This window comes from Macaca nemestrina, chromosome 15, assembly GCF_043159975.1.
Source record: "Macaca nemestrina isolate mMacNem1 chromosome 15, mMacNem.hap1, whole genome shotgun sequence".
NCBI lineage: Eukaryota > Metazoa > Chordata > Mammalia > Primates > Cercopithecidae > Macaca > Macaca nemestrina.
The window spans coordinates 31181554-31201937 of NC_092139.1; the positions used below are offsets into that span (position 1 = coordinate 31181554).

Consider the following 20384-nt stretch of genomic DNA (forward strand, 5'->3'; position numbering starts at 1 on the left):
GTGTGTTCACTACAAAGTTGAGAAATTCAGAATCTTTATCCTGTCTGAATTTATTCATCAGTCCCCAAATGCACCACTTGATCATACTCCTCCATGCCTTTGCATCCACCGTTCGCCCTGCCAGGCTGCCTCTCTGTGGACAACTTGTTCTGCAAGGCTCACCTTGACTATCACCTCTTCCAAAAAGTCTTTTTTTCTTTTCTTTTTTTCTTCTTTTTTTGAGAGAGAGTTTCACTCTTGTTGCCCAGGCTGGAGTGCAGTGGCACAATATCAGCTCTCTGCAACCTCTGCCCCCCAGATTCATGCGATTCTCCTGCCTCAGCCACCCCAGTAGCTGGGATTATAGGCGTGCACCACCATGCCCTGCTAATTTTTGTATTTTGAGTAGAGACGGGGTTTCACCATATTGGCCAGGCTGGTCTTGAACTTCCTGACCTGAAGTGATCCACCCACCTTGGCCTCCCAAAGTACTGGGATTACAGGCATGAGCCACTGCACCGGCCTCTCCAGGAAGACTTTCATCAAAAGCCAGCGGCTATAGTTCCTTCCTCTGGCACACCTATCATATAACAGTTTTCTTATCAATACCAGACTGTGAGTTCCCTAAGGGAAGGAAATGTGTCTTATTTATCACCATAACTATAATATCTCCTGGAAACAGAGGAGGTTCTCAATGGATGTTTGTTGAATGAATGAAAAACTAAATGAATGATGAGCTACAGTTAACATCATCCATTGCTGAGGGTCTACCACAGCTATACAGTCACTGGGTCAAGCACCCAACATGTGGTAGCAGAAATGTCTAATTGTTATTCAATTCTAATTGTACTCTTTTTTATTTATTTATTTTTTTAAGAGACGGGTTGCCAGGCAAGGTGGCTCACACCTGTAATCCTAGCACTTTGGGAGGCCAACGTGGGTGGATCACTTGAGGTCAGGAATTCATGACCAGCCTGGCCAATATGGAGAAACCCCAGCTCCACTAAAAATACAAAATTAGCTGGGCATGGTGGCGCATGCCTGTAATCTCAGCTACTCAGGAAGCTGAGGCAGGAGAATCACTTAAACCCAGGAGGTGGAAGTTGCAGTGAGCCGAGATCACACCACTGCACTCCAGCCTGGGCAACAGAGCAAGACTCTGTCTCAAAAAAATAAATAAATAAAAGGGCAGGGCATGGTAGCTCACGCCTATAATCCCAGCACTTTGTGAGGCCAAGGCAGGCGAATCACCTGAGGTCAGGAATTCGAGACTAGCCTAGCCAACATGGCAAAACCCTGTCTCTACTAAAAATACAAAAATTAGCCAGGTGTGGTGGCAGGTGCCTGTAGTCCCAGCTACTCAGGAGGCTGACACAGGAGAATCACTTGAACCCGGGAGACGGAGGTTGCAGTGAGCCAAGATCGTGCCATTGCACTCCAGCCTGGGCAACATGAGCGAAACTCCATCTCAACAAAAAGAGAGACACGGTCCTGTTGTGTTGCCCAAGCTGCAGCACAGGGGCTATTCACAGGCATGATCATAGTGCACACCACTCTCAACTTGTATCCTTCTTATATAATAATACAAATTTCAGTGGGAAACATGGCTTCCTAGTTAAGTAATATATTTCGCAGGCTTCTTTGCAGCTAGGAATGTCATGTGACAGAATTCTGACCAATGGGACAATAACAGAACTGTACGGTATCTGCAACTTCCCCACAAAAGGAAAAGAAAAGGGTATGGACAGGGCACTGTGGTTCATGCCTGTAATCCCAGTACTTTGGGAGGCTGAGGCGGGAGGATTGCTTGAGCTCAGTAGTTCGAGACCAGCCTGGGCAGCACGGTGAGACCCTGTCTCTATTTTTTTTTTTTTTAATTAAAGATAAGTTTTTTGGACAGGCATGGTGGCTCACGCCTGTAATCTCTGCACTTTGGGAGGCTGAAGTGGGTGGATCACCCACTTCAGGAGTGGGTGGTTAGGAGTTTGAGACCAGCCAGGCCAATATGATGAAATCCTGTCTACTTGTCCAGGTGCAGTGGCTCATACCTGTAATCCCAGAACTTTGAGAGGACGAGGCAGGTGGATCACAAGGTCAGGGGTTCAAGACCAGCCTGACCAACGTGGTGAAATCCTGTCTCTACTAAAAATACAAAAATTAGCTGGGCGTGGTGGCGGCGCCTGTAATCCCAGCTACTCAGGAGGCTGAGGCAGGAGAATTGCTTGAACCCGGGAGGCAGAAGTTGCAGTGAGCCGAGATCGCACCACTGCACTCCAGCCTGGGTGACAGAGCAAGACTCCATCTCAAAAAACAAAACAAAACACAGCACAAGGGTATGACTTCCACTTCCCTCTTTCTTCCCTTCATGTTTGTTGGAATGTGCAAATCAAAGTGGGAGCTAGAGCAACCATCCTGGGCTGCAGCTTGAGGGCAGTAGAGCCATGGGAAAGAAGGAGTCTGAGTCTCACCATGCCCACCTCAAATGCCCAAATGCCCATCAGGACTTCACATAACACAGAAACAACCTTTAATCTTGTAGAAACCATGGTAAACTTCAATAGCTAGAACCAAATCCCAAGTACTCTCATAAGATTCTTATGAGGCAGAACAATTGTCCCCATTTTACAGACATAGGAACTGAACCACAGAGAAATTAACTCACTTGCCCAGGGTCACAGAGCTAAGAACTATAAGAGCAATAATTAAAACCCAGCTGTTTAGCTCCCTGTCCCTAGTGTGATTCCCAAGTACACAGAAATGTTTGTGGAATGAATAAATGAACAGTCTCACATAGAAACTTCCAAAAGAGGCCGGGCGCGGTGGCTCACGCCTGTAATCCCAGCACTTTGGGAGGCCGAGGCGGGCGGATCACAAGGTCAGGAGATCGAGACCACGGTGAAACCCCGTCTCTACTAAAAATACAAAAAATTAGCCGGGCGCGGTTGTGGGCGCCTGTAGTCCCAGCTACTCGGGAGGCTGAGGCAGGAGAATGGCGTGAACCCGGGAGGCGGAGCTTGCAGTGAGCCGAGATCGCGCCACTGCACTCCAGCCTGGGCGACAGAGCGAGACTCCGTCTCAAAAAAAAAAAAGAAACTTCCAAAAGAAAGTTCTTACAGGCTGGGTGCAGTGGCTCATGCAGGTAATCCCAGCACTTTAGGAGGCTGAGGTGAGCGGATCACCTTAGGTCAGGTGTTTGAGACCAGCCTGGCCAACACAGTGAAACCCCATCTCTATTAAAAATACAAAAATACAAAAAATTAGCCAGGAGTGGTGGCACACGCCTGTAATCCCAGCTACACGGGAGGCTGAGGTATGAGAATTGCTTGAATCTGGGAGGTGGAGGTTGCAGTAAGCCAAGATCGTGCCCTGCACTCCAGCCTGGAGGACAGAGTAACACTCCGTCTCAAAAAAAAAAAAGAAAAAAAAAGGCCCTTACAGTCCTGGCCCATAAACAGGAGAAATTCATTCTCAGCCTATTCTTTCCACAGAAGGGAAGTTGAATAATCACTTCTAGGGCAAAGGCACAGGCATTGTTGTCAGGCATTGGGACCCTTAGCCATTCCCTGCATCACGATCCCATCTCCCCACATTTACTAAGCAATTGAGAGTGGCGTCCTCAGAGCTAAGCAGAGAAAGGCATGAGCCCAAAGATCCAGGCTGGGAGGTGAGGGAGAAGTTTAGGCACCAGAGCATGTCCTGGGGACCACAGCAGGCATTTCACTCCCACAGCCCAGCACGAGCTCCACCTACTCTTCGCAGGGAGCCATTCACTCTCCCACTGGTAAACCTGAGCAGATACTCACCCAATGGCTGGATAGCAGGCGGCGCGTTGACACTCTGGCCTGTCGGATCAGGGACTGCTCCTTGGCCATCCAATAATGACTGGACAGCCAGAACGGTCTGATTGTCCATTCCTGAAAAAAGAAATGCAGCCTCTTTGGAAGGTAGGCCCAGCGTCATGCTCTGACACCACCCTTACAAGCCAGACCCACGGCAAAACCCCTGTGGCGGCTGGGTACGGTGGCTCACACCTGTAATCCCAGCACTGTGGGAGGCTAAGGCGGGAGGTCGCTTGAGCCCACGAGTTTAAGACCAGTCTAGGCAACATAGTGAGACTCCACCTCTACAAAACAATACAAAATTTAGGTAGGCGTGGTGGTGCATGCCTGTGGTCCCAGCTACTAGGGAGGCTGAGGTAGGAGGACTGCTTGAGCCTAGAAGGTCAAGGGTACCGTGAGCCATGATCATATCACTGCACTGCACTGTACTTGCTCTTGACAGAGCAAGACCCTGTCTCAAACAAAACAAAACCCTGTGGCAAGGATGGCTCCTATGCCCCAATATACATTCTCTCCTGTTTCCACTGTGAGAGAGCCCAAGATTTTGGGCTGGAAAGATGGCCCCCAAATAAAGGTTACACTTCCCAGGCTCTCTTACAGTTAGGGAATGACTAAGTTCTGGTCAAAGGAATATAAATGTGCTATGTGGCAGCTTCTGGAAAGTTTTCTTAAAACTGCCTGATATGTTGGCCGGGCGCGGTGGCTCAAGCCTGTAATCCCAGCACTTTGGGAGGCCGAGACGGGCGGATCACAAGGTCAGGAGATCGAGACCATCCTGGCTAACATGGTGAAACCCCGTCTCTACTAAAAATACAAAAAAACTAGCCGGGCGAGGTGGCGGGCGCCTGTAGTCCCAGATACTCGGGAGGCTGAGGCAGGAGAATGGCGTAAACCCGGGAGGCGGAGCTTGCAGTGAGCTGAGATCCGGCCACTGCACTCCAGCCTGGGCGGCAGAGCGAGACTCCGTCTCCAAAAAAAAAAAAAAAAAAAAAAAAAAACTGCCTGATATGTGACCCTCTTCTTTGTCCCATCCTCCTTTCCACTTTCCAGAATAAGAATATGGTGGTAGCAACTCAATCCACCATCCTGGATCATAAGGACAAACCTTAGGATCATAGGATAAAAAGCTGGATGAAGCCAAGCGCGGTGGCTCACGCCTGTAATCCCAACACTCTGGGTGGCCAACGCGGGCAGATCACCTGAGGTCAGAAGTTCGAGACCATCCTGGCCAACATGGTGAGACCCTGTCTCCACTAAAAATATAAAATTAGCTGGGCATGGTGGTGTGTGATTATAATCCCAACTACTTGGGAGACTGAGGCAGGAGAATTGCTTGGACCCAGGAGGCAGAGGTTGCAGTGAGCCGAGATCGTGCCACTGCACTCCAGCCTGGGTGACAAGAGCGAAACTCTGTCTCAAAAAAAAAAAAAAAAAAAAAAAAAAAAAGGTGGATAAATCCTGGGCCTCTGAGAACCTTGTAGAACATAGCCATCCTCCTATCCTAGACTGCCTTCCTCTGGAATTTCATGTGAAAGAAATAACCTTCCAGCCTGTTGAAGCCACTGCGACGTGGGGCCTGTCTTACTCATGGCTGACTCTCATCCTATGTGACAAAGTCCCTCCAGAAATCATGTTAGCCAGTCGTCCTCATGCACACCCTGCAAACCCCACAAATCTGTATGCACGCGGGCATCCTTGTCTTCCTTATTTCTCAATGTGTGCTTGTCTTTTTTGTTCCGCAATAAACAATAGACTATGAATTGGTGGCTGGGGGGTCGAGAAACTGATTTCTTCCATGTTTTCTAATCAGTTATCACAGTTAAAGTTCACAGTAGTACACTGCCTGGCCATGTCACTAGCCGGATGAGAGGCCTCCTCACATCTCAGTGGCCACCAAGGCACACTGCACCCCTCCCAAAAGACCCAGATGGTGCCTCCTCTCTATGACCCCACAGCCAATGCTCTGCCTCCAACCTCTCAGCTCTTACTGGGATGTCTGCCCCAGCTTCTAACTACAATACAAATTGAAAGCATCAGACCAGCTATCTCTGGCCAGGTGTGGTGGCTCACGCCTGTAATCCCAGCACTTTGGGAGGCAGGGGCGGGTGAATCAAGAGGTTAGGAGTTCAAGACTAGCCTGGCCAAGATGGTGAAACCACATCTCTACTAAAAATACAAAAATTAGCTGGGCATGGTGGTGGGTGCCTGTAATCCCAGCTACTAGGGAGGCTGAGGCAGAGAACTGCTTGAACCCGGGAGGCGGAGCTTGCAGTGAGCCGAGATCACGCCACTGCACTCCAGCCTGGGTGACAGAGTGAGACTCCATCTCAAAAAAAAAAAAGTTGAAACCATCAGCTCCTGCAGCCAAACTGAATCCATGCTTTCCCTTGTCACAATGCAGGCTGTGTCCCTCCTGACGCCAGCCCTCCCCCTCATCTCCTCCTGCTCCTCAGAAGCCGCTCTCCACCAACTCTCACCACACTGTGCCTGGGAACCATCCACAGCTACACACGATCAGCTTCTCCAGAGTGCCTTCCTGAGAACTCACCTTTCCATCTCTCCTCCCTTCAACAGCAAGGATCCCATGAGGGTCACCTACACCTTCTATCTCTTCTACCACCTTCCAGTTCTCCTCCCCCACTCTAGTGGGACTTAAGCCCTCCACCATCTGGAACCACCTCTGAAAAAACGACAAAGTGAGAAAATCATGACAGTGAAAGACACCTGACCTAACCAACCCCTATCTTGCCTTTAACCTCCAAACTGCCCTTAGTCATCCCTGGGCTTGGGCCAAGATAACTATCGGAGAAATTTAGTTCACAGTTTATTTTTTATTTTATTTCATTTTTGAGACGGAGTCTCGCTCTGTCGCCTAGGCTGGAGAGCAGTGGTGCAATCTCGGCTCACTGTAAGCTCTGCCTTCCGGGTTCACACCATTCTCCTGCCTCAGCCTCCCGAGTAGCTGGGACTATAGGTACCCGCCATCACGCCTGGCTAATTTTTTTTTTTTTTTTTTTTTTTTTTTTTGAGACAGAGTCTCGCTCTGTCGCCCAGGCTGGAGTGCAGTGGCCGGATCTCAGCTCACTGCAAGCTCCGCCTCCCGGGTTCGGGCCATTCTCCTGTCTCAGCCTCCTGAGTAGCTGGGACTACAGGCGCCCGCCACCTCGCCCGGCTAGTTTTTTGTATTTTTTAGTAGAGACGGGGTTTCACCGTGTTAGCCAGGATGGTCTCGATCTCCTGACCTAGTGATCCGCCCATCTCGGCCTCCCAAATTGCTGGGATTACAGGCTTGAGCCACCGCGCCCGGCCGCCTGGCTAATTTTTTTGTATTTTTAGTAGAGACAGGGTTTCACCGTGTTAGCCAGGATGGTCTAGATCTCCTGACCTCACAATCTGCCAGCCTCAGCCTCCCAAAGTACTGGGATTACATGCAGGAGCCACCACGCCCGCCCTCCCGGCCTAGTTTACAGTTTAAATGATAATAGCCTTTCCCCAAAACTAGCCCTCCTTTGTAAAGCTAATGAAAGACCACCAGGTTAGGAGGATAAGAGGATCCTAAATTCTGCTAAATTGTAGACATAAATATTACCAGCCATTATTCCAGAGGTCACAAGATTTGCAACTTCCCCAATTATTCCTGCAGATAATATCATTATCATTATTATTATTTTGAGATAGATCTCCCTATGTTGCCCAGGATGGTCTCAAACTGTTGTGCTCTAGGGATCCTCCCACCTCGGCCTCCCAAAGTGCTGGGAATACAGGTATGAGCCACCATGCTTGGCCAACTTTTTTTTTTTTTTTTTTTGAGACAGAATTTCACTCTTGTTGTCCAGGCTGGAATGCAATGGCGCAATCTCGGCTCACTGCAATCTCCGCCTCCCAGATTCAAGTGATTCTCCTTCCTCAGCCTCCCAAGTAGCTGGGATTACAGGCATGTGCCCCCACGCCTGGCTAATTTTGTATTTTTAATAGAGACAGGGTTTCTCCATGTTGGTCAGGCTGGTCTCGAACTCCCGACCTCAGGTGATCCACCCACCTCAGCCTCCCAAAGTGCTGGGATTACAGGTGTGAGCCACCACGTCTGGCCCCAACATCATTATTATAGAACCTAAGATTGGCCTTTTGAGACATCTTTTCAGATTTTTGCATTTCTGACAACCAATGGCTCCACCCAGACCCGCCAATGAGTCCTGCAGCCCCACCCGGAAGCAGACTCTGCATGTAGGAGGGCCATTTTCCACAACCCTATGATTGCACCCCCAACCAATCAGCAGCACCCATTCCTTTGCCCCCCAAACTATCCTTGAAAAAAACCTAGTCTCTGGCCAGGTGCAGTGGCTCACACTTGTAATCCCACCACTTTGGGAGGGCGAGGTGGGTGGATCACAAGGTCAGGTGATCGAGACCATTCTGGCTAACACGGTGAAACCCCATCTCTACTAAAAATATAAAAAATTAGCCAGGCGTGGTGGTGGGTACCTGTAGTCCCAGCTACTCGGGAGGCTGAGGCAGGAGAATGGAGTGAACCCTGGAGGCGGAGCTTGCGGTGAGCTGAGATCGCGCCACTTCACTCCCGAGTAGCTGGGACTTTAGGTGCGTGCCACCACACCCAGCTAATTTTTTCTATTTTTAATAGGGATGGCGTTTCACCATGTTGCCTGGGCAACAGAGTGAGACTCCATCTCAAAAAATAAATAAAAATAAAAAACCTAGTCTCTGAATTTTCTAGGAGGCAGATTTGAGCAATAACAAAATTCCAGTCTCCTGTTCAGTCGACTGTGTGAATTTAACTTTTTCTCTATTGCAATTCCCCTGTCTTAATAAATTGGCTGTATCTTGGCAGCAGGCAAAATGAACCCATTGGACCCATAGTTCCACCAAAACACTTTCCCCATCATCACCAAAGACCATCATCACCAAAGACCCATGATCACCAAAGACCATCTGGCAGTATCTGCCACTCCCTGAAACACTCTGTTCTTGGCTCCAGGGCACAGCCTCCCTGGGTCTTCTCTACCTCTCTGTGCCTCCTTTACTCTCTTCTCCTGGCTACCCCCTAAGTGTTTCCATTTTGAGGAAACACTTTGTCCTTTGTTCCTTTGTCTGGACTCTCTCCTTTGCCTCTTGTGCTGTCCCTGGGCAGTCTCACTCACCCCGTCTACTTCCTTCCAATATCTCGAGTTTCAAGCCTGGGGTTCAAGCTCCCCTGAACAAGCTTCAGTGAATCTTCTACCATTTTATGTAAAAGTGTGAGTGCTTTAGCATTTGTATGCAAATCTGTACACAAATATTCAAAGCACTTTTAGGTATAATAGTAAAAAATTTAGCCTGGGCAACATGGTGAAACCCCGTCCCTACTAAAAATAGAAAAAATTAGCTGGGTGTGGTGGCACGCACCTGTAGTCCCAGCTACTCAGGAGGCTGAGGCAGGAGAACCGCTTGAACTTGGGAAGTCGAGGTTGCAGTGAGCCAAGATGATGCTACTGCACTCCAGCCTGGGCAACAGTGAACTTTTGACATGGAATCTCCCCAGGTTGCCCAGGTGAAAACCTGGTGGTCTTTCAATAGCTTTACAAAGGCAGTTTAGTTTTGGGGAAGGGCTATTATCATTTAAACTGTAAATTAAATTTCTGCCAAAGTTAGCTTGGTCTAAGCCCAGGGATGACTAAGGGTGGTTTGGAGGTTAAAGGCAAGGTGGGGATTGGTTAGGTCAGGTGTCTTTCTCTGTCATGATTTTCTCACTCTTACAATTTTTGCAGAGGCAGTTTCAGAATGGTGGGGGGCTTAAGCCCCATTAGAGTAGGGGAGGAGGACCAGAAGGTAGTAGAGGAGATAGAGGGTGTAGGAAATGGTTCAGAAGAACATCTGAACTGTTTCCAGTTTTTACTTTTTTTTTTTTTGAGACAGGGTCTAAAAAAAATAGTAAAAACTGGAAACAGTTCAGATGTTCTTCAGTGAGTGAATGGTTAAATGGTGGAATAGCCATACTATGGAATACTACTAAGCAATAAAAAGGAACAAACTATTGCTATACACAACTTGGATGAATCGCTAGGGAATTATGATGGGTGAAAAAAGCCCATCTCAGTGGTATATACTTTATGATTTCATTTACATAGCATTCTTGAAATCACAAAACTTTACAAATGGAGACAGATTAGTGGTTGCAGGCATCAAGGATGGTGGGAGAAGGGGAGGATTTAGGGTGTGGCTATAAAAGGGCAACCCCTTGGAGTGATGTCCTGTTCTGCATATTGACTGGTGGTAATATACTGTAGTTTTGCAAAATGTTACACCAGGGGAAATGGGGTAAAGGACACGAGGGATCTCTCTTTATTATTTCCCACAACAGCATGTGAATCTACAGAAAAAGTGATTTCAAAATAAAAAAATTTAAACAAATGCAGGGTGGGTACAGTGCCTCATGCCTGTAATCCTAACACTTTGGGAAATCAATGTGGGAGGATTGCTTGATGCTAGCAGTTCAAGACCAACCTGGGCAACATAGCAAGACCTCATCTCTAGAAAATTTTAAAAATTGGCTGGGTGTGCTGGCATGCACCTATAGCTACCTGGGAGGCTGAGGTGGGAGGATCACTTGAGCGCATGAATTTGAGGCTGCAGTGAGCTATGAATGCACTACTGCACTCCAGCTTTGGAGACAGAGTGGGATCCTGTCTCTACAAATAAAAATACAAAAGGCTGGCTGGACACAGTGCCTCACGCCTGTAATCCCATCACTTTGGAGGCCGAGGCGGGTGGATCACTTGAGATCAAGAGTTCAAGCAGCCTGGCCAACATGGTAAAACCCCGTCTCTACTAAAAATACAAAATTAGTCAGGCGTGGTGGTAAGTGCCTTGTAATCCCAGCTACTCGAGAGGCTGAGGCAGGAGAACCACTTGAACCTGGGAGGCAGAGGTTGCAGTGAGCCAAGAGCGCACCACTCCAGTCCAGCTTGGGTGACACAGTGAGACTGTCACAAAAAAAAAAAAAAAAAAATTAAGTTAAATTAAATTTAAAAGGCAGCCTGGGCCAGGCTCAGTGGCTCATGCCTGTAATCCCAGCACTTTGGGAGGCAGAGATGGATCACTTGAGGTCAGGAGTTCGAGACCAGCCTGGCCAACATGGTGAAACCCCCTTCTCTATTAAACATACAAAAATTAGCCGGACGTGGTGGCATGCGCCTGTAGTCTCAGCTACTCGGGAGACTGAGGTACAAGAATCACTCGAACCCAGGAGGTGGAGGTCTCACTGAGCCGAGATTGCACTACCATACTTCAGCCTGGGAGACAGTGTGAGACTGTCTCAAAAACAAAAACAGGCAGCCTGTGTAAAACTGAACTCAAATTAAATGTCATCCTCCACCCCAAAGTTTGTTCTCACAGTAATCCTCATCAAGGAGAACAGGGCACCACTGTCCACCCATCTACAGCCTCTGGGGCACCCCTTGGGTCTTCCCTCAACCCACTGCTCCCCCTCTCCACTCCCCATTTCTGGTTCTTCAGCAAGTCTAGCTTATTCTGCCTCCCCAGTACATCTCAAATAAACTTTCTTTCCATCCCCACAGTTGTTCCCCAGCCCAGTTCTCTGCTGTACAACCTCCACCCCGACCCCCCACTGCCACTCTGGCCCCCTCCAGTCTGTTCCAGAGCAGCTTTGGTGAACTTTATAAAACACACATCACATTGTACTGCTCCCCTGCTGAAAATCTTTTGTTAGCTCCACACTGATCTCAAGATAAAGTTCAGCTGCTCCATCAAACCCCATCTCTAGCAGCTCACCCACACCTAGCTTCTGTGAATCCCAGGAGACTTCTCTCCCCATGGCTGTGAAAATGCAGTTCCCACTGCCTGGGCCATTCTCATGCCCCCCCTCCCCGAGATCTCCACAGTCTTGCTGCCCTTTCTTCACCCAACATGCATCCCACTGTCCTAGGAATGGATTTCTCTTTAACTGTCTTCATTACTCAAAACACAAACACATTCTTGCAGTAAAAATTCCAACAATGAGGAAGTCCAAACAGCCTAAAGAGAAAGTAAGCCTCACCCCATTCTACTGGCCTCTGGGAGGGAACTACCACTGACCCTGGCCTTCCTGATCCACCACCCCCCAGCTTATGTTATTCACCGTAGGAATGGCCAGCTGAGGTCATCTTATTTTACATGACCTTTTCCATAATTCTGTCATTTCTCTAATTGCTTGTTTTATAACTTCTCTCCTCCACCAGACTGCAGGGCAGAGACTACGGGGAGTGTCTGGCTCAGTGAGTCTTCTGAATCGGAACCCCACTAGATGGAGGCAGGCCATCCCCCTTCCCCCCCATTTCCTGGTGCGAATTGTGATCCTTCAAGAAGAGAAGGGAGTCCTGGAGCAGTGGCTCACGCCTGTAATCCCAGCACTTTGGGAGGCTGAGGTGGGCAGATCACTTGAGGCCAGGAGTTCAAGACCAATCTGGCCAACATGGTGAAACCCCATCTCTATTAAAAATACCAAAAAAAAAAAAAAATGGACAGGCGCGGTGGCTCATGGTGGCAATCCCAGCACTTTGGGAGGCCGAGGAGGGCGATCAGGAGGTCAGGAGATCGAGACCATCCCGGTTAACACGGTGAAACCCCATCTCTACTAAAAATACAAAAAAAAAAAAAAAAAACTAGCCGGGCGTTGGAGCGGACGCCTGTAGTCCCAGCTGCTCGGGAGGCTGACGCAAGTGAATGGCGTGAACCCGGGAGGCGGAACTTGCAGTGAGCCGAGATCGCGCCACTACACTCCAGCCTGGGCGACAGAGCGAGACTCGTTTCCAAAAAAAAAGAAAGAAAGAAATTAGCCAGGTGTGGTGGCACACGCCTGTAGTCCCAGCTACTTGGGAGGCGGAGGCACGAGAATCGCTCGAACCCGGGAGGAGCAGGTTGCAGTGAGCCGAGATGGCGCCACTGCACTCCAGCCTGGGCGACAGAGTGAGACTCTGTCTCAAAAAAATAAAAAAGTGCAGGGAGTGGCTGAGGATCTCCTAGGAAGCTGCAGGACTCAAAGCTTCAGCTTCATCCCTCCAGTCCAGCACTTCGAGTTTGTATCCTATCTGTATACTCATCTCATCCCACTCCTCCAAGACCAAACTTGGTCTGTATTTCCCACAATGTCTATTCTATGTCATGGCCCCGAGTCGCTAAGGCTGCCCTTCCTCCCCGACTCCCAGCAGGTGTACACATGGAGGTGCTCAGTGTTTGCTGTCTCCAAAGCCCACAATTTTGAGCCTGAGCACCAACCCCATCCTAGGTTCTTGCAGAGCACGGGACAGTCCGTCGGCACCCAGCGTTGGCTGGCGTGGGTCTGGGAGCACCACGTCCCGGCCGGGCACACCGCCGGCACCCACAGTGTCGGCTGAATTTGTAAAACTGCACCGGCCACGGTGCACACTTCAGGCGCCAGGTGTTTGCTGGCTTAGGTCCCTAAGCTCTGAGTCCAGACTGTGCACACAGGTGGCGCCTCTGCTGCTGTGGTCTGATTTTGAGACTACGTCCTAGCACGAGGCATACAGTCCAATCTGCGGAAGTTCTTCGTGGTCAGGCCGCCGAGGCCCTCCGGCCCGCAGCTGCGGCCGCACCCCCGTCCCGGGCCCCGCGCGCCGTCTAGCCGCCTCCCTGGCCGCGGCTGTTCCAGATCGCCCCGCCGTCGCCTCCCGCGCGGTTCCCTGCAGGGAGCCCCTCCCGCGCCCGCCCGAGGCCGCTAAGGCTGGCGCTGTTCCGGGCCCGGGCCCTCTCCCCGCCGGCCCGGCTCTCTCCGGCTGTTCCGGCCCCGGAGCTCCCCCGCCGGCCCTCAGCTCCCGCGCTGTTCCCGCCCGCGCCCCTCCCGCCCCGCGGCTGTTCCGGCCCCGGCGCCCTCCGCCCCGCGGCCGCCGCGCGCCCTACGCCGGGCGCTGCGAGGGCGCGGCGGGAGGGAGCGGCAGCGCGGAACAGCCGCCTCCCCTGGCCCCGCTGCCCCTCACCCTCCAGGGCCTCAAAGATCGCCTGCGCCATCTTGGAGCCGCCGCCGTCGCCGCCACCGGAGCCGAAGCCCGGCTACGCGAGCATTGTGGGAGCCGCGGCGGCTGAGTCAGGGCCGCCAGGGGGCGCCCAGGAGCCGCTGCCTAGGCCCCGGCCATGGAAACCCAACCTCGGCTCGCGGGACCCCAGCATCCTTAGGCTGCCCTGGCTCCACTCGATAACCCAGTCACCGGGCCACCGAGTGTGGACCCCGCCTCACTTGAACGTCCAAGTCTACGCCGACCTTATATCCACCGCACACGCGGAACTTCCCATCCGTATTATCTAAACCCACATCCCCATCTCACCGGACCGGACCCCGTAACTCTGACACAGAACCCCCCATTCCCACTGCGCGTGGGTCTGCAGCACGGACCCCGTTTCCACTAAGCACGGTATACCCCGACTCTGCAACAAACCGTGACCTCTATCCCACCTCACCCAGACCACCCAACTGTCACAGGGATCCCCAAACTGCAACATAGATTCCCATCCCTCATCCCCTGTTGGAAGCCTACCGCCCTACTACCCAGCTCAATTCTGCCTGTTGGGAGCCCGCCTCCGCCCCCAGAGTAGCGGGGACTACCGGCACATGCCACCATCTCCTGCTAATTTTTATTTTTATTTTTTGTAGCGATCAGGGTTTCACTATGTTTCCCAGGCTGGTGTCAACTTCTGGCCTCCAGTGATCCTCACGTCTCGGCCTCCCAAAGCACTGGGATCACAGGCGTGAGTCTCCGTGCTGGGGATCGCATTATCTCTTAAGTAACTCCATCTCTTCACCCTCCATCCCTGCTTGTCAGGACCCCATTTCTGTCACATAAACCCCCAATACCCACCCCAGCCACTCCTAGCCCAGCCTCCGAGGGGTCCTATCCTGGTCACACAGAATGAGAGGTGCTCCTCACTGGGACTTCTCTCACACACACAGACCCCTCTCATCTTCATTCACCCTCCATCAACTGCTTATTAACGGCCTGTTGTGCACCAAGTCCCTGATATTGCCAGAGACACGGTAGTCCTCTCCCATGGAGTTAGAGGTGGGAATTTTTTCTCCAAGACACTACACCCTACCTCCCTTCCTGGGAATCTTGAAGGGCACACCCCAAGCTGTAAGCGTCCCCTTCCATTGCCTCGCTGGCAGGGTAAAGTCAGGGTTCCTTCCTCCCTTTCTCTAACATGCTCACTGATCCAATGGCCTCAGATTCTCCCCTCTTCCCTGCAAGTTTCTCAATATAACTATTCTTTGTTTGTTTGCATCACCAAAGCCTGCCAAGTATACCTATTATTTGCTTTTGTTTGTTTGTTTATTTATTATTTTTTGGTTTTTGAGACAGAGTCATGTTGTGTTGCCAGGCTGGAATGCAGTTGCCAATCTCCGCTCACCGCAACCTCCACCTCCCGGGTTCAAGAGATTCTCGTGCCTCAACCTCCTGAGTAGCTTGGACTACAGGCGCCTGCCACCATGCCCGGCTAATTTTTGTATTTTTTGCAGAGACAGTGTTTCGCCATGTTGGCCAGGCCGGTCTCAAACTCCTGACCTCAGGCAATTGCCTGCTTCAGCTTCCCAAAGTGCTGGGATTACAGGCGTGAGCCACCACACCCAGCCTGTTTTAGTTTTATTATTCAAATAAGAAATGAATATGTTCACATTTATTTGATTACTTTCAAAATATTTGTTGAGCACCTACTGTGTGCTAGACACCATTCTAGATGCTGGGGATGCAGGCATTAACCAAAAGACAAAAATCCTCGCCTTCATGGAGTCTCAGTCTAGCTAAGTAAGATGGGCTGTAAACAAGGGAAAAAAGAGAGAGAGAGAGAAAGAGAAATTTTCTATGACTTTAAATACCTTTTTTCCGGATGGAGGGGAAGCTACTTTTAGACAGAATGGTCAAGGGGAGCCTGTCTGAGGAAGTGGACCTGAGAAATGAGCTGGAGTCAGCAATGTGAAAAGCGAACAGAAAGGCAGACAGACCAACAAGTGCAAAGGCCCTGAGGCCAAAATGAAAGGAAGCCAAGAACTGTAAAGGGGCAGCCGAGGGTAACAAGTGATGTATGGGTAGAGGGAGATGTGGATAGAGAGATGGACTGCGCCACAGGAGGGTGGAGGTTTTATTCTGAGGGTGATGAGAGGCACTGGACAGTAAAAGAGTCACTAACTTAAGCCTTGGCAGCTTCCCACATATTTCCATACCACCAGGTGCATATGCAGAGTAGATTTTCATCTTCTCTGCAGGCCTTTGCACATGCTGTTCTCTCTTGCTAAAATGCCTAGAACAACAGGAGCTTGGCCAGGCACCATGGCTCATGCCTGTAATCCCAGCACTTTGGGAGGCCCAGGTGGGCAGATCACCTGAGGTCAGGAGTTCAAGACCAGCCTGGCCAACATGGTGAAACCCTGTCTCTACTAAAAATACAAAAATTAGCCAGGCATGATGGTGCGTGCCTGTAATCCCAGCAACTTGGGAGGCTGGGGCAGGAGATTCGCTTGAACCCGAGAGGCAGAGGCTGCAGCAAGCCGAGATATGAGCTACATATGCCTGTAGTATACCTGTTGTCTCAGCTACTTGTAGCCAAGATCTGGGCTACAGAGCAAGACTTCATCTCAAAAAAGAACCCCAACACACACAAATTGGACCCCAAGGCTTAGCACAGAGGCAACTTGGGAAATGCTTGACTGAAAGCTTGACCGATGGAACAACTGAATGAGTTTCAGGGACATAGAGCCCCACCTCTGGCAGGCTCCCCAGTCAGGCTCCCCCCACTCCAAACTTTCCACCCCTAACTGGCATCTCTTCATCCAGCAAACACTTATCAGTCACATGTCCAATTCCCTTGGGGCTACCTGATTGGTGCTGAACAGAATCCAATCACAGCTTAGAGACTCCTGGGGTAAGTAATGTAATAATTCCAGGCAAAGGGTCAAGCAGGGAGGAGGGAGAGTGGGAAATGTCCAATGTCCCACTCCACAATGAGTGCTCCAGCCAGCCTAGAAAAGTTAACTTCTCTATGGGGAGGGAAGAATCTCAAGGTGAAATCAGACTCCCAGCTGAGTCCCCACAAGGGGAAGAACGTGCTGACACACAAGGCAATGCTGGGTCCTGACATCTTGTTAGGTTGGTTGGTGTTGATAGTAAGCAGCAAAGCATGTGACTGTTATGGATTGAATTGTGTCTTTCCTGTAAAATTCATATGTTGACATCCTAGTCCCTAGTACCTCAGAATGTAACTGTAACCTGAGTCTTTAAAGAGCTAATTAAGGGGCCAGGTGCGATGGCTCACATTTGTAATCCCAGCACTTTGGGAGGCTGAGGCAGGCGGATTAGCTGAGGTCAGGAGTTTGAGACCAGCCTGGCCAACATAGTGAAATCCCGTTTCGACTAAAAGTACAAAAATTAGCCGGACATGGTGGCACGCACCTGTAATCCCAGTTACTCAAGAGGTTGAGGCAGGAGAATCACTTGAACCCAGAAGGCAGATGCACCACTGCACTCCAGCCTGGGTGACAGAGCAAGATTCTGTCTCAAATAATAATAATAAACAAATAAATAAAGAGCTAATTAAGGTTAAATGAGGTCCAGCCGGGCACGGTGGCTCACGCTTGTAATCCCAGCACTTTGGGAGGCCGAGGTGGGCCTTGGAGTTCAGCCAGGTCAGGAGTTCAAGACCAGCCAGGCCAGCACAGTGAAACCCTGTCTCTACTAAAAATAAAATAAATAAAATAAATAAAAAAATTAGCTGGGCGTGGTGGCGGGCACCTATAATCCAGCTACTCAGGAGGCTGAGGCAGGAGACTCACTTGAACCCGGGAGGCGGAGGTTGCAGTGAGCCGAGATCATGCCACTGCACTCCAGCCTGGGCGACAAAGCAAGACTCTGTCTAAAAAAAAAAAAAAAAAAGGTTAGGGCCGGGTGCCGTGGCTCACGCCTGTAATCCCAGCACTTTAGGAGGTCCAGGTGTGAGGGACCACTTGAGGTCAGGAGTTCAAGACCAGCCTGACCAACATGGTGAAACCTCATTTCTACTAAAAATACAAAAATTAGCTGGGCATGGTGGTGGGTGCCTGTAGTCCCAGCTACTCAGGAGGCTGAGGCAGGAGAATGGCTTGAACATGGGAGGCGGAGGTTGCAGTGAGCCAAGATCACACCACAGTGCACTTCAGCCTGGATGACAGAGCAAGACTCTGTCTCAAAAAAAAAAAAAAAAAAAAAAAAAAAAAGAAAAGAAAGAAAGAAAGAAAAGAAAGCACTCAGGAAACAATCCCTGGCACACAGGCAGTACTCAGTACTCTACTCTCTCTAAGTGCTCACTGGGCAAAGGTGAACAAACAGGCCCTGCCCTGAGGAACTCAGAGTTACGTAAAATTAAAATAGTCACCAGACAATAAGTGTCCCCATTATTGCAACTCTTTACCCTTAGCACTGTGCAGGGCCCTTGAGGGCAGAAACTTATTTATCTACGTGAGAAAGGGCTTAGCAAAAGAGAGCACCCAGGAAGAACTCGCAAAACCAGATAGTTTCCAAACACCTTCTGATGCCGGGCCATGTGTCAGGACTTAGTGACTGACTCTTCATGGGACCAGAAGTAGATTTCTAGAAGTTCTGTTGGGTTCCTTTTCAAATCTGCCGTTAAATAAATAGCTTTTTGCTCCCAATATTGATTTTTTAAGTTTTAAATTTTGTAAGCACAATTTTTTTTTTTTTTGAGATGGAGTCTTGCTCTGTCGCCCAGGCTGGAGTACAGTGGTGTGATCTCGGCTCACTGCAACCTCCGTCTCCTGGGTTCAAGCGATTCTCCTGCCTCAGCCTCCTGTGTAGCTGGGACTACAGGCGTGCGCCACCACGCCCAGCTAATTTTTGTATTTTTAGTAGAGACAGGGTTTCACCATGTTGACCAGGCTGGTCTCGAGCTCCTGACCTCAGGTGATCCACCTGCCTCAGCTTCCAAAAGTGCTGGGATTACAGGCGTGAGCCACTGCGCCTGGCCTGTATTTCCTTTTTGCCAAGGGTTTGGGGAGCACATCTATTTGGTTATCATCTCAAACCAGGTTCCCAGTTCGTAGCTTGAGCTTTCTTGATCTATTATATCAGGCTCTACTCCCTGGGGTACAAAAAAACTCATCAACGATCACAACTTCCTAAGGAAGAGCTTTAAAAAAAAATCCTCTTTCCTTCTCCTTCAACTGTTCTGCTTAGCCCCAAGGCAGCCTTTTCTGTAGTTCCTTGGGGCTGATGGTGAGGGTTTTACAGTGGATTCATTTCACATTAGACTTGAGGGTGGCACCCTTTGGGGGTTCAGCTTAATGTGAGGAGATCTGCTATCTGGCTGCCCACCTTGGGAGGCCCTGGATTTTCACTTGTGTCCCCCTTGCCCTGTGTGGTTGACAAGCTGAAACTTGCAGGTTTAATATTGGTAAATGCCCTCATGTCATAAGTAGCCTTGGTGCTCCAATATCCCTCTCTTCCTGTTAACCATCTGGTTGCCAGCTTTCACTCCATAATTGGCCTGAGCATTCCTCATATATATATATTTTTTTTCCCTAAGATGGAGTTTCGCTCTTCTTGCCCAGGCTGGAGTGCAATGGCATGATCTCGGCTCACTGCAACCTCCACCTCCTGGGTTCAAGCGATTCTCCTGCTTCGGCCTCCTGAGTAGCTGGCATTACAAGCACATGCCACCACACCCAGCTAATTTTGTATTTTTAGTAGAGACAGGATTTCTCCGTGTCGGTCTGGCTGGTCTTGAACTCTGACCCCAGGTGATCCACCCGCCTCACCCTCCCAAAGTGCTGGGATTACAGGCGTGAACCACCGTGCCCGGCCACATTCCTCATACTTTTAAGCACTTCAGTTTGATACGGGGTCTCACTCAGTCACCCAGGATGGAGTACAGTGGCATGATCACCGCTCACTGTAGCCTTGATCTCTCCAGGCTCAGGTGATCCTCCTACGCCTGTAGTTGGGACTACAGGTGTGTGCCACCAGGCCTGGCTAATTTTTGTATTTTTAGTAGAGATGGGTTTTCGCCATGTTGCCCAGGCTGGTCTCGAACTCCTGGGCTCAAGAGATCCACCCACCTTGGCTTCCCAAAGTGCTGGGATTACAGGCGTGAGCTACCTACTGCACCTGGCAGAGCTTCAGCATTTTGTTTTGTTTTTGTTTTGTTTTTTGTGTGTGTGTTGTTGTTTTTTTTTTAATTTTTTAGAGACGGGGGTTTCACCATGTGGGCCAGGGTGGTCTTGAACTCCTGGCCTCAAGTGATCCGCCCGCTTTGGCCTCCCAAAGTGCTGGGATTACAGGCATGAGCCAGTGCGCCCAGTCATGGAACTTCACTATTTTTAAGAGGATATTTTAATATATTGTCTAACATAGTCATTATCTTCAGAGGAAGGATTAACTGAATAAAGTAGCCTACCATTACAAAAGAAAAATCCCAGAAAACCCAGTTTCAGTGACAAAATAGGCCCAGCACAACTCCCTCCTTTATTGACCTCTGAAATTGTCCCCTGACACCGAGGCAATAATATCACTGGCAAATACC

The 20384-nt window shown here is 49.9% G+C and overlaps 1 protein-coding gene across 5 annotated transcripts in view; it reads right to left on the minus strand.

Moving 5' to 3' along the window:
- LOC105496226 (zinc finger protein 341) overlaps window positions 1–13894 on the minus strand; it is a 64226-nt gene extending 50332 nt beyond the window's left edge. For 3 of the 5 annotated variants that reach the window (XM_011766423.3, XM_071079498.1, XM_011766422.3), the window contains exons 1-2: window positions 13805–13894; window positions 3783–3893 (exon numbers count right to left, since the gene is read on the minus strand). In XM_011766423.3, coding sequence (XP_011764725.1) covers window positions 3783–3893; window positions 13805–13835 — 142 coding nt within the window. In that variant the 5' untranslated portion in view covers window positions 13836–13894. Of the gene's footprint in view, window positions 1–3782; window positions 3894–6366; window positions 6387–13804 lie in introns of those variants that run through there. The other 2 variants (XM_071079497.1, XM_024797427.2) reach the window with 2 other exon arrangements.
- Window positions 13895–20384: the final 6490 nt, after the last annotated feature.